Source organism: Sorex araneus, chromosome 4 (genome assembly GCF_027595985.1).
Source record: "Sorex araneus isolate mSorAra2 chromosome 4, mSorAra2.pri, whole genome shotgun sequence".
In the NCBI taxonomy this organism is placed as follows: Eukaryota; Metazoa; Chordata; class Mammalia; order Eulipotyphla; family Soricidae; genus Sorex; species Sorex araneus.
Window position 1 is genome coordinate 186407127 of NC_073305.1, and position 14203 is coordinate 186421329.

The 14203-nt window shown below is 51.0% G+C and overlaps 1 protein-coding gene across 2 annotated transcripts in view; it reads left to right on the forward strand.

The window, feature by feature from the left end:
• Nucleotides 1–14203, forward strand: part of MAP3K4 (mitogen-activated protein kinase kinase kinase 4) — a 71279-nt gene that overhangs the window by 19143 nt on the left and 37933 nt on the right. For both annotated transcript variants that reach the window (XM_055134356.1, XM_055134357.1), the window contains exon 2: nucleotides 5176–5366. In XM_055134356.1, the coding sequence (XP_054990331.1) occupies nucleotides 5176–5366 (191 nt within the window). The remainder of the gene's footprint in view (nucleotides 1–5175; nucleotides 5367–14203) is intronic.

The window sequence follows — 14203 nt, forward strand, 5'->3', positions numbered from 1 at the left end:
AATGCTCCACATCACTAGTCATCAGGGAGATGCAAATCAAAACAATGAGATATCATCTCACACCACAGAGACTGGCACACATTCCAAAGAACGAAAGCAACCAGTGCTGGCGTAGATGTGGAGGAAAGGGATGCTCCTTCACTGTTGGTGGGAATGCCGACTGGTCCAGCCTTTCTGGAAAACAATATGGACAATCCTTCAAAAACTAGAAATTGAGCTTCCATATGACCCCGCAATACCACTTCTGGGAATATATCCCGAGGATGCAAAAAAGCACAGTAGAAATGACATCTGTACCTATATGTTCATTGCAGCACTGTTCACAATAACCAAAATCTAGAAACAACCCGAGTGCCCTAAAACAGATGACTGGAAAGAAACTTTGGTACATTTACACAATGGAATACTATGCAGCTATTAGGAGAGATGAAGTCATGGAATTTGCTTATAAATGGATAGACATGGAGAGTATCATGCTAAGTGAAATGAGTCAGAAAGAGAGGGACAGGGGGCTGGAGCAATAGCACAGCAGATAGGGCGTTTGCCTTGCATGCGACCACCCCGGGTTCAATTCTCAGCATCCCATATGGTCCCCTGAACACCGCCAGGAGTAATTCCTGAGTGAAAAGCCAGGAGTAACCCCTGTGCATTGCCGGGTGTGACCCAAAAAGCAAAAAAAAAAAAAAAAAAGAAGAAGAAGAAGAAGAAAAAAAGAGAGGGACAGACATAGAAGGACTGCACTCATTTGTGGAGTATAGAATAACATCACATGAGGCTGACACCCAAGGACGGTAGATACGAGAGCCAGGAGAATTGCCCCATAGCTGGAAGCCTGCTTCATGAGCGGAGGGGAGAAGGCAGATAGAATAGAGAAGGGATCACTAAGAAAATGATGGCTGGAGGAACCAGTCAGGATGGGAGATGTGTGCCGAAAGTAGATAATGGACCAAACATGATGACCTCTCAGTGTCTGTGTTGCAAACTATAATGCCCAAAAGTAGAGAGAGAGTGTGGGGAATATTGTCTGCCATAGAGACAGGGGGAGGGTGGGAAAGGGGGGGGTATACCCGGGATATTGGTGGTGGGGAATGTGCACTGGTGCAGGGATGGGTGTTTGATCATTGTGTGATTGTAACCCAAACATGAAAGCTTGTAACTATCTCACAGTGATTCAATAACATTTATTAAAAAAACAAAATGGACTTTAGCTAAAGCTTGAGCTACTCCTGAGAAATCAGACCCTGGAGTGGGCCAGGACCACGTGGAGTCAGTATCCAGGACCAGTGTGAGAGGGGTCAGCGGCCCCCGGAGGCCAGCGAATAAGTGCTTAGCTGTCCACTGATAAGAAAGATCAACCAATTGATTAGTTAATTGGCTCTTTCTTACCTTAGGAACCCAACGTGCCGTCTCAAAGTTTGCTTAGTTCCCTTTGATTTCTCTGCAGACCAGTGAAGTCTGCAAGTCTATAAAGGGGAGCGGGGAAATCTGCCCCCTGCCTTCTTCTCCGCCTTCTGTTTGTGCGTCTTCACGTCGCACTCCCGGAAGGAGAGGTTGGCGGGAGTTGGAGAGCCTCAGCGGGATCGCTCCTTGCTAGGTGACAAACAGACTTCAGTTCTAAGGACTTTACTAGAGAACTTTGTGTGAAAGTCATCTCTTCCCGGGTTGTTGCAGAGCACCGATGTTTGAGAACTCATCATTCCGAGTCCATTCAGGCCGTGTGTGTGTGTGTGTGTGTGTGTGTGTGTGTGTGTGTGTGTGTGTGTGTCAGTGTCATGGCAGAGCTAGTTAACCGACTTGATGGAAAGTGAATGGAATTCTTGCAGCTTTTGATAAGAGGGAAACATTGTTTTATGTGACTGTCAGAAGTTTAACACTACCTTTGTGTGTTTCTGAACATAAGTGAAACAAATGTTTCGGGGCAACCCATGCTGCCCACTTCTTTCCTTACCCAGAATAGTCGTGTCCATGGAAACCCTTTGAACCAGTCAGCTGACTACATTAGCTCTTCTGCATGAGCTAATGCAGAATGACGTTGTGGATACTTTTGGTTAGTTAATTGAAATGATGGGGAGCTTTTGAACTTACCACTAGTATTTATTTTCGTAGATTTATGTCTGTAAATGCTTATTTTTAAAGAAAAAAACCCCTTTTGGTTAATTTCCCCTTTTACCCTATTATGTGTTGCTTCTAAACGGAGGTTCCAAAGTTGTTTTTCTCTGGCAGCTTTTAAACTTTTCCTCTAAACTTTTTTTTTTATTTGTTTTTTTTGCAATGTGATTATGATATGCATAATCCCAAACTGGGCATTTTTTTTTATAGCTGTGCTTGAAGTTTGCTGAGTCTTTGGGTCTGTGAGTCTCTGACCTTTTTTAAAGGTTGAAAGCTTACAGCCTTATTTCCTCAGAGATCTTTGGGGTGCCTCCCGCCTCCCAGTGGTCCCCGTGCCTGCTACACGCACTGTCACTCTGCCGGCCTGCTCACAAAGGTCCTTCCATCCCCTGCCCCCGGCGCTGGGGTATATCCCTTCTCTTGCTGGTATTGGCCCACTGATCTCTCCCCCTCTGTGTTGGAGGGGCTGCCTGTCCCCTTCTGCGGACTTACACTGTGCTTTTCTCCAAGTCTCAGGAAGGCATTTCTTGTTTCTATGATTTTCTGCCCTAGATGACTGTTCCTTTGTTGATTTTTCTTTTTTTGATAGTGTGTCAGACATTGTGAATTTATTCCGTGGATGCTAGAAACTTTGAAATTCCTTCAGTGTTGGACTTTGCCCGGACTCCTAATTAGGTTGCTAATTTACTTGAAGGATATAAGTCAGCAGCATTTCCAGGAACTGGGAAACCCATCCTGCCTGAATCAGTTGCCTCCTAGGAACGTTTTAAACGCTCAGTCTCCCCGTTGTCTGAAGCCTTTTGTAAAGTTCACTTTCAGGAGGTACTCTGCTTAGTCCTGGCGTTTCCACGCGGCGTTTTCCTGACCCTGTTTCCTGGGAAGCTTGCCGCTTAAGGAGGGATGAAATGTGCTGTGCTTTCACTTCTGTTAATTTAGCCCTATTAGCTGGGGCCTTTTCACTTCCTGGGATTCTTTATGTTTGCGGTTAGATAATTGCATCATTTGGAGATGGTTTGAATCAGCCGTGTTTATTGTGTTCGTGTGAGGACACAAACACTCAGCGAGGCCCCCTGTTTCGTAACAGGCGAGGGCTGGGAACAGGCCCTGCAGCTGGCGTGGCTTCTCCGAGGGACTCTGCTCCCAGCCCCATGGACAGACAGACAGACAGGCAGGCGGGGAGAGCCCACCCCCTCTGCAGGAGCCAGTGTGGTCGCAGCGAGTCAGCACGAGCCCCTTCCCTCCCACATGGATTCTCCGTCGGAGTTGACCTTTCCACTCCCTGTGCTCTCTGGCCCCTTTATCTGCTCTGCTGTGGCTGCTTTCCAGGACGCTCCATCCGATGGCCACCGACTTAATGGAGGCGGGGGTGCTCCGCCTCGTGGGGGGCCTGGCCTGGCCTGTGGATTTCTGGTTCCATGGGAGACTGGACATTTCCTGCTGCTTCACACACCCTCCTCCCTCTTTGCATCTCGCTCATTCACTCACGCATCCACGTATCCTTTTAATCACATGTGGGCACGTGCGCGCGCGCACACACACACACACACACACGTGCGCAAGGACCCGCCTTAAGGGTGGCGTCATTGTTCACTGTCTCCTGGTGCCCTTGTCATGTTTGCTGTTATAGTTGGTGCCTGCACATCCTGAAGGTTTGCCGGCTGCACCCACCTCTCCAGTGGGACAGAGATTGGCTTCTCCTGGGGGGGGGGGCTCTCCCTGTGCACCCCTCCCAGCCCCCTTCGTGTCTGGCCTGCGCCCTGGCCTTCCTGCGGGTTCGTGGCACGCTGCGTGCAGGTGGCGGTTGCCCTCTGGTGTCTGGGATGTGTAACGGTGGCCGGGCACTGACGAGTTCTGCGCCCGGTGCCGTGGGAGACACAGGAGCACAGAGGGCCCCCGGGCATGGGAGAGTCTCGGAGACGGAAACCGTGCCAGCGGGTTTCTGTTCCCAGCCAGGCTCACCTCAGACCTGTGTGTGTGGACGTCGAGAAGGACCCAGCTTCTGGGGGAGGGCGGTGGGCGCAGGGACACCCCGGGTCCGGGAACCGTGAGCTGCAGGCTCAGGCAGGTCGTGGCTGCCGGAGGGAGCGGGTCCGAGTGGCTGTGCGCGTCTGCCTCCCCTGCAGCGCCCTGTCTGCAGGAGTCGTTCTTGGTCCGGCAGAGTGTCTGCAGGTTTGCATCGCTCTGCAGTGTTTGTATTTTCTGAAAGGAAACTTGTTTTACATCACTTTCATTTGTCTGCCGGGGCTGGTGATCACGGTGCAGGCATCGTACTGTGATTTTTCTTTTTCCTGCTCGTTGCTTTGGGTGCCCGGAAGAGGCCTCCCTGCATCTGGGGGATAGTTTGCAGTTACGATCAGAATTGCAGAGAAAATCCTGAATGAATTGGTCCCTTCTCGTTGGCCTCTGGGGTGGTCTTTGTTCTCAGCTGGTAGTGTTCTATTTTATCCTTGGCCTGACGGGAAGAACGCGATCCAAATACCGACAGTGTTGGAGAGATGGTGGGCATAGAACGTCGGCAGGGGGAGTTCCTGAGAACACGCAGGTGAGGTCCGGGACCAGGAAGGCGGAGAGAAGTGGAACCTTCTTCCAGGCAGCTGGACCCCGCCACAGACACCACGGGCCGTCTGGCCACCGCCTGCCCCGTCCCGTGTCACCCTGTGCTCGCTGGCCTTTGTTGTCTCTCTCTGCTTCTGGCCTGCTCTGTGCTTCCATGAGGAAAGGGGCGGCCCCGGTGCCCCAGGCACAGCCTTGAGTGCCCGCTTTGCAGTTAAGCTGGCCTGGGGCTGGCACAGGAGCCTGTACTTAGTTCCGCCTGATTTGTAGCTTCCCCGGACTTTTTACTCTTTCCTCCCAGAACCCCAAAGTCTTTCCTTTGAAACTTTGTTTCTGTAGCAAAGGGGGCGGGGAGAGCTGGGGTGCCTTGTGCTTGCCCTGCAGGGACCGAGGGGGGGAAAGTGGCCAGTGGCCAGGAGGAGGCCTGGCCAGAGATGCGCCTGGCTGCGTGCCAGGGCGAGCTTCCAGGAGGCTGAGGGCATTTGTCACCCCTCTCTGCTTCTGTCTCCCCAGGCAGGAGGGCCCCCTGGGAGATGGGGCCGGCGGGAACTCGGAGTCTGACACTGAGGACTTTTCAGAGGAGACCACCACCGAGAGCCTGTACGGCACCTCGCCGCCCAGCACCCCGCGGCAGATGAAGCGCCTGTCGGCCAAACACCAGAGGAACAGCGGCAGCCGGCCGGCCAGCCGGGCCGGTGTGAAAGGTGAGCGTGTGCGGCCAGGCTTACGCTCAGGGTGGCGGGCGCTCCGGACGCTTCACCGCCCACCCTCTCCTCCATTCCCGGCCAGGGAGCAGAAGGTTCTCCAAAGAAACCCTCGTGCAGGGTGACCGGGGACGTCCACGCTGAACATGGGCAGGAGGCCGGGCATGGACAGCTGTGTGCTCATCCCATGGGCGTTTTTCATGGATCCTTTGAGTCTCTTAGGTGGAAGTCTCTGGAATCTCTTCCAGACAGACCCAGGCCGCTGGCCACGGTGCTGTGACACGGCCTGAGCGTGTAGATCCGTCCTTCCATACAGAGATGGCTGGCCTGTGTCCCTCTCCCAGTGGCCACTGACAGTGGACTCGTCTCTCTCTCGCTGCTCTGGCGCAGGAGAGCCGTGTCCTGCCCACCTGCTGGCCTGGCCCCTGCCGGGCGGGTGGAGCATCAGGTCCCAGAGCCAGGACTGCAGATGCAGGTTCCCCCCCTGGTCTCGGCACAGCAGCAGCTCGAGACCATCCCTGACTTTCCCGGGGCGCCGGGATGTGGTTTCTATTCTTGATCTCAGCCGAGATCCCTCCCCCTGCCCGTCACCTGTCCCCCGCCCAGCTCATTCCATCCCTCTTCCTGCACCTTGATGCCAGCGCTGTGGGCCAGGCCCCCCCTCCCCAGCCCCGCTCCTCCCGCGCTGGAGTCTGGCACTGCGCTGGCTTCTTCACCACACACAGTTCATGATGCGAGGTTCACTGTGTGAGCGTGTATGCAGAGTCCTCTGTGCGTGGTGCATTGTGCCGGCTGTGCTGTGCAGACTTCAGTGTGTGAAGCTTGCTATACATAAGGCCGTGTGCCAGTGCTCTGTGCCGAGTGCTGTCTGCGCAGTTCATCGTGGGAGGCCCACTGCACAAGGTTCACTGTCCGTAGAGCAGTGTATGAAGTTCACTGTGTGGAGTTCAGCGTAGGGACTGTGCTGCACGGAGCAGTTCCTGTCACTCCTCTTCCTCGGGAAGGGAGGAGGGCAGGGCAAGGTTTGGATTGTGTTTATGGACCCAAGAGAAGCTGTAGCTTGGGAGACGTCCTGGGCGGTGTCTTAGGAAGTAAGATCTCTCCGTTCTTAAACATTATGTGCAGTTGGCCCGTGGCCTGTACTCGGAAACTCGTCTTGTTCAGTTTCATTCGTGACCCCCAGAACCGATTCTGACCCGTTTCTCAGAATCTTCCAGGAATGGGCGTAGCTCATTTCTAAAACCCACTGAAGCAGTGTCTGCCCATTCGGGCCCATTTGGGCCCTCGGAGTCGTGTTAAGCAGTTGAACAGGTCACAGCCACGTCGTGGTGGTGCCTCCTGGACCAGTGCTGGGTGTCGATCAGGGCATAGTTCTCCCTGAATCACTACTGGCTGGTTGCATTGTCAGTGCACAGTTTTGTTGTGACATTCCCAGAACCAGTGCTGTTGTATTAGTTGTATAATGATAAATAAATTATCATATGTGTGTCTAACAATGTACACGTTGTTAAATAGTTGTATTAGTGTGCAGGTACTGGGAGGTGCCAGTCTAGTTCACTTCTTGGGCCCCAATTATTTTGGAACCGTTCCCAAGAGTTTAGTACCATCTTCTAGATTGAGAAGCAGAGGGGAAGACTTGAAAGCAACGTGGTGAAGCCTGGCAGGCTGGTTACGTGCCTGACTCGTGTGGAAACCAGCCCTGTCCTGCTCCTGGGGACCCTGGACCCAGCCTTCGTTTACTTCTTATACTCCAGCGCGCCAGAGGGAGCTAGCACAGAGAGCAGGGGGCACGGGGCAGGGTGTCGACCCTGGGGGATGTCGTCTGTTAATACCAGCCGAGATTATTATTACATCTCTGCCCCAGCACCCCACTTTCATACTTGGATCACTTGATCAGTAACCAATTTGAGATTGCACACATCCCTAACCTGTCACCCCACTTTTCCACTTGACCCGTTTAGGACTTCATCAGGAACCAAGTTGAGGTGGTTACATTCTGGGAGTAAACGCGTGCGTGCGCACACACACACACACACAAGCAGCTCCTCTGGGAAGTGGACACACACACATATGCAGCTCCTCTGGGGAGTGGACACGTGCATGTGCACACACACACACACACACAAGTAGCTTCCACGGGGATTGGACACACATACACAGGCAGCTCCTATGGGGAGTAGACGTGCGCACACACAAGTAGCTCCTGTGGGGAGCGTACACGAATGTGTGCACACACACAAGCAACTCCTACAGGGAGTGGACACACACACAGAGGCAGCTCTTATGGGGAGTGGACACGTGTGTGGGTACACACACACACACACACGCAGCTCCTGTAGGGAGTACTCACACACACAGAGGCAGTTCCTGCAGGGAGTGGACACACACACACTCACACACACAGGCATTCCTGCAGGAGTGGACACGGCAGCACTGTCACTAGCTCTGTGTCAGTGGTTTCTGTCCACGAGGAGCAGGGCAAGGCTGCCACATGGGATTGCCCAGTGCTGTGGGGGGCTGGAAGAGTGGATGGGCAAGGACGAATGGCCAGGTGGGGGCCGCGAAGCTCACTGAGCCCCTTTTCGCGGGCTCCTGTCTGGGTTCCCCTTAGAGTGTTAAAGGCGTTTTGGCTTCCAGAATGTTGGCTTCAGCTTTTCAGAGCTGTGATGATCGTGACAGCAGTGTTGGGGCCCCTCGGTGAGGACGCCAGCTCCTGTTTGCCCACAGACTGTCAGCTGTCGCGACAAGGCTCCGGCCGGTGGCCATGGCAGCTCCCGTGTCAGTTCTCTGACCGAGGGTGGCTTCAAGCTCGAATGAGTGTGGAGATCCTCCTCTTAGGGTGAGTAGTTGCTGCTGAAACTGCTTTATGCAAGTACCCTAGGCAACAGACTTTTACACTCCCTGAGGTCAGCAGACTCCCTGCCAAGTGCTCAGTGGGACCTTAGGGAGGAAGCTTTTACAAGATGAAGGCTGGTCTTTGCTGGTTGGCAGGGACCGCAAAGATACCCCTGCTCAGGCTGAGAAGGCCCCAAACTGCCTGGTGCTGGGAAGCGGCTGATTGGATGATGCTTCTCCAGGCACACATGCCTCTGTGTGTGTGTGTGTGTGTGTGTGTGTGTGTGTGTGTGTGTGTGTGTGCGCGCGCGCGCGCATGTATTTGTGTGTACCTTTGTGGGGATGTATGCATATGTGCACATGTGTGATATGCATATGTGCAGGGTATGTGCATGCAAGTGTGTGCGTGTGTGTGTGCGCGCACGCATGCATGCATGCATTTACACTGACACGAAGGGACTGAAGTATCCATTTGCTGCTGTGCCCTGAGCAGGAGCTATGTGGGCTCACAAGGTCATTCCAGCACTAACAAATCTTAGCACCTGGGATCTTGACAAGTGTTAGGCAGTGTTTGCTACGTGTGACCATTCTCGGGTTGGCTTGTGAGAGAGACAGCTAGTGCTCTTACTCCGGCAGAACAGAAGGAAGAACGTCCCGCTGTTTCAGAGTTGATGCAGGTTACACAAGAATTAACGCTTTAGGGGCAGGAGTGATAGTACAGGTTTGGTCCCCTGAGCACCCTCAGGAGTGATCCCTGAGCACTGCTGGGTGTGACCAGCCCCCGGTCCTCGCCCCCCCCCCCCCGATAAAATGAACAAAGGATGAAGACTTTGAAGCCAGAGCTTTTTTTTACAGTCTGCATTATAATCCTTAGCAGCTGCATTTTTTTCATTAAAACTTTATTTTAATAAAGTTCATGATTTATTACATTCCACATTCCAACACCAACTCCCACCACCATTATTTCCAATTTTCCCTAATGCCCCTCAAGCCTGCCACTCCGCAGCTTTATTTTCAACTGTACTTTAGCCAGATTATAGCTAACAAATAACCTCAAGATCGTTTTTTATGTGAGATAAAAAAATCAGCCTACATATACATGGGTGTACTTCCATCTTCTTATTAACATCTCAAGGGTGTGTGTTGTTTGCATCACTGTCATCCCGTTGCTCATGGATTTGTTCGAGCGGGCACCAGTAACGTCTCTCATTGAGAGACTTTTTTGTTACTGTTTTTTGGCATATCCAGTACGCACAGGTAGCTTGCCAGGCTCTGCCACACGGGCTCGATACTCTTGGTAGCTTGCCGGGGCGGAGGAATCGAACTCGGGTCGGCCGCATGAAAGGCGAACGCCCAACCGCTGTGCTATCGCTCCAGCCCGTGTTGTTTGCGTGTGTAAATGTATTTTTTTTGTGCAAGTCCTTTGTGGGGGAGGAATATTAATAAATATCACTGTGAAACGAGCCACTAAAAGTGGTGAGTCACATTCCGTCTATCTGGGCAATCTCAGATATACAGAGCACAGGCAGATGCCCCGGCCAGCCACACTCTGCGGTGCCTCCTTTGCCCGCCCTGCCCTTCTCCGGCCGAGACTGCGCTCCCCGTGCCTGACTCCCCTGTCTCAGCAGAGCCCGTTCTTCAGGGTTCGGGCCAGCGCTGGGCCTGGTCCTTCTGGAAAGCCTTTGCTTGCCCGCCCCCGCCGGCTGTCTCAGCTCGTAGCATCTTCCCCTCTCCTGGCCCGGTCTCGCTGCCCCATCCGTCCACGTCATGGTGGGCCGACGGTGGCCGTCACCTGGCCACCTGCTCTGGGCCAATCAGCACGTATTGTGGCGACAACACCCAGGTTGTGGCTGTGAAGACGGGCAGGGACTGAAGCAGTGTCCGTCCATCCCCCAGGGCCGGCTGGAATCAGAGCCAGGGAGCACCCAGGAGCTTGCATTTCAGGGGAGCACTCCGAGTGCGGCGGGGCAGTTGCTGGGCCCCGGGAACCCGGAAGCGGGAGTGTCGGCCTGCTCAGAACTGCTCACAGGCTTTGCTGGTGCAGGCCGGCTGAGCCCTGCCTGGACCCTCGTTGCTCCGTGAGCCCTCCTCAGGGCAGAGGGAAGGACAGGCCTGATGACGTGGCCCATGAAGGGGGTCTGAGTCCCACGGTGCGTCTGGGAGCCCAGCCGTCCAAGCCTTGGATTTTGAAAAGGACGCTTTCTGCAGATTCCGAGCCGCCACTTCAGGTGTGGCTGTTGGCCGGATGGCTGGCAGTTCAAGGAAGTGAACTCCAGGGCTTGTCATTTGCTTGCTTTCGGCCCCGTAACTTTTTTCCTTTCCCTGTTCTGTTCTTCTCGTCTGGCATGAACAATTAGTCGCCACACGATCTCACTGCCGCATTGACAGCCTTCGGGGAAACCGACGCGGAGACACTGGTTAGACTTCCATGATCTGAACTAGTTCTGTAGAACTATCATTAGAACTTCTCATGTAAAATTATCTATATGGTTTGAATTTATTCTCCTTTTTAGGATTTCTATTTGTATCAAATTTTTTAAACTGCAGAGGGATTTAGTATTAATAGAAAATGAAATAATAAGCAACAAGCTTGTCGTTTGAGTTTCTACCTTTATACTAACGTGTGAGTATTGCTAGAATAGATATTCTTGTTTTTTTTTCTCATTTTCTCAACTATACCGGAAGTATAGTTGATGATACGGTATTTAACTTTTTGAGGAAATTCCAATCTGCTTTCCATAACATCAGTACAATTTTATATTCCTACTTGAAATGTTTGAAGGTTTTTGTTTCTCCGTATCCCTGTTAGTGTTTTATAGTCTTCAATTTAAAAACTTTTAACTGTTCTACTGAATTTGAAGTAGTGTCTGATTGTGGTGGTCTCTCTCTGTCTTTCTATTTTGGGGGTATCCCTGACTGTGCTCGGGGCTCGCTCCTGGCGGGGACTGGGGAAAGGTTTGTGGTGCCCAGAATGACTGACGGCCACTTTCTTTCTCTGTACTCTCTCTCTGACCTCGGCTGTGGTTTGACTAGTGTTGCCTTTGCTTCTTCACCTCTGCTTTTTGATCTTTTGGTTTTGCTTTTTAGAAAATAATATTTAAATTCTGTGCTCAGTTTTCTTGTTTATCTTTTTTTCCCCCACATTTGTCTTCAAGCACGCACTACTTTCAGCGTGGTGCTTGGTCGTCACTTCTTGCAAAGGGTGCACCAAGGACCATGAGGTATGGGGTCAGACTGGGGCCACTTGCATTCAAAGCATGTATTCAAGCCTATGTCTGTGGTGTCATTTGTCTATCTCTCTGTTGTGTGTTCATTTAAAAATTAGGTGATTTTTCCCCTTTTTTTGTTATAAATTGTAAAGTTTTTTTAAATATATTTTGAATACTGAATATTTATCATATGCAGAGTTTGTCAATATTGTATTCTCATTCTACAAGTTGGTTTTTTTCCCCACTAAGTGAACAAAAGTTTTGATTTGATAGCCATTTTTGTCTTTATTTTTGATGAATTCTCTTACTGTTTGTCCTTTCCTCTTTTGAGCATTTTTTTTTCCTCTCTCTTTGGGTCACACCTGCCAATGCACAGAGGCACAGGGGTTACTCCTGGCTCTGCACTCAGGAATTACTCCTGGTAGTGCTCAGGGGACCAGATGGAATGCTGGGAATTGAACCTGGTCGGCCACTTACAAGGCAAACGCCCTGCCCGCTGTGCTATCGTTCCAGCCCAATCTTAATATTTCTTAAAAAGGCATTTTAAGACACGAACAGCTCCTTCGCTCCTAAAAGACCATGATCCTGGAGACCCACTAACTATTTTTGGCACCCAGCGGCTTTTTGCAGAAATGCCTCTAGACTGTGAACTAAGCTACGGCCCCATGCTGCCCTGGGAGGGGAAAGGTGTTTCTCTCTCGGCCTTTCCTTTCAGCGGCGGCGTGGTGACTGCCATCTCATAGAGCCCGCTAACCGGAGGTATGAGTTTGCAGTGGCGCGACTTCTGGCAGAAATGTCTCTGGACTTAATTATTAAAATACCAAAAATCCAAGGCTGCGCGACCTCATATGCTCTTCATTCTCAGGGAAAACAAATTATTAAATGATGCCTTTTCAGCAGGTCTGATTGTTGGGGGGAAATTCCAAGTAATAATAGTAAATCTTCTGTTGAAATATTTAATGTAATCAAAGGGAGAGTAAAGTGAAAATCATCATCAGCCACACAGGCGGGGGGGTGGGTGGGATGGGGGGCATACTGGGGTTCTTGGTGGTGGAACATGTGCACTGGTGAAGGATGGGTGTTTGATTATTGTATGACTGAGACTTAAACCTAAAAGCTTTGTAACTTTTCTAACTTTTCTCATGGTGATTCAATAAAAAGAAGAAAAAGATGAAAAAAAAAGGCATTTTAAAACTTTTTTATGTGAATCAGTACATTGCATATTCTGTTACTATGATTAACAGAACCCAACCGAGCTCCCAGAAGCGCACAGCTGCTTTGCGGCCGCACAATATCTTACAGCCTAGTTCTCCCTCTCGGAGAACCTGGCAAGCTACCGAGAGTTTCCTGCCCTCATGGGAGATCCTGGCAAGCTCCTATGGCGTGCGTATTCATATGCCAAAACCAGTAACAATGATGGGTCTCATTCCCCTGACCCTGAAAGAGCCTCCAATGCGGCACCGTTGGGAAGGACGAGAAAGAGAGGCTTCTAAAATCTCAGGTCTAGGACGAATGGAGACGTTACTGAGACTGCTCGAGAAAATCGACAATCAGTGGGATGATGATGATGGTGACCAGCTTATCTACTGATAGTGGGCTTTTTGAGTATTATCGAAAGGCTCTTTAGGTCACAGTGGGTGGCAGTGAACTCTCATAAGCTCGGGGGAGTTCCTGTAAGCATAGGCACTTCTCCCTGCACCCAGATGCTTCTGAGCATCTCCTCCCCTGACGGTTCCTGAGGACCTTCCAGCCTGTTTCCTGCCTGAAACAGGAGCGCCCTGTTTGTGTGCTTCATCACAGACATCTTGTTTGAAAACTGTAGCTACTGACAACATAGAGCAGATGGATTGGTATTTTCTTTTCAAATAGTAGCTAAACTAAGTTTAAGTATTTTAGCTTACATCATTTTTATACTAACATGTCATTTCCTATTTTGTAAACAGTTTCAGAGCCAGTTTATTTCTTGTTTTGTGGAACAAAATAAATCCCAGTCTTCTCTGCGTCAGGACGCAGGGTTTCAGGTGCTTGCCTTGCCTGTGGCCAACCCAGTTTGATCCCTGAGCACCCGCGTGTGGGGTCCAAACCTCCCCTCCTCCCCATCTCCCAAATCTTTCTCTATCCCCTCTTGATATGTTCGTAATTTGCTTTTCTTGACATTTCACTGTGGGTCCGTGTATTAAATTTTCGCTGCATGAAAACACAACATCTCTAAGGATTATGTGATAAACTATTTTGTGTGTTCTAAGGTAGACCTGAGAAGATTTGTATGCAATCTATAAAATTTAAGGTTTAGGCTTGCTAAAATTTGACTCTTGTCTGTATAAAAAAATAGAATCGGGGTGCTTTTCTTTAGATTGTCAGGGCTCTTCTTCAGATCCGCACCAAGGGGTGACGTGGCATCTTTTTGTTTTGTTTTGGGGCCACAACCAGCTATGCCTGGGGCTTACTCCTGGCTTTGCACTCAGGGGTCACTCCTGGCAGTGGTCAGGGGAGCATATGAGGTGCCCAGGATGGAACCTGGGTCAGCTGTGTGCAAGGCAATCGCCCTCCCCACTTTCCTGTTGCTTCAGCCCCATCATTTTGATGTTGTGAGTGATCCGTCCTGTGTCCAGGGAGACTGCTCGAGTTAGTCCCCCACAAGAGTGCACACAGGGGGCTTGATTTCCACCTGAACCTGCCGGTGGCCTCTGGCCTGCAAGTCAGGCTGTTCTCGGCAGCCCCAGGTGTGTTTTCCACCCAGTAAATGAGGACGAACATCTTTTCTGAGTTGAGTTGCGTGAGTTCTCTAAATAT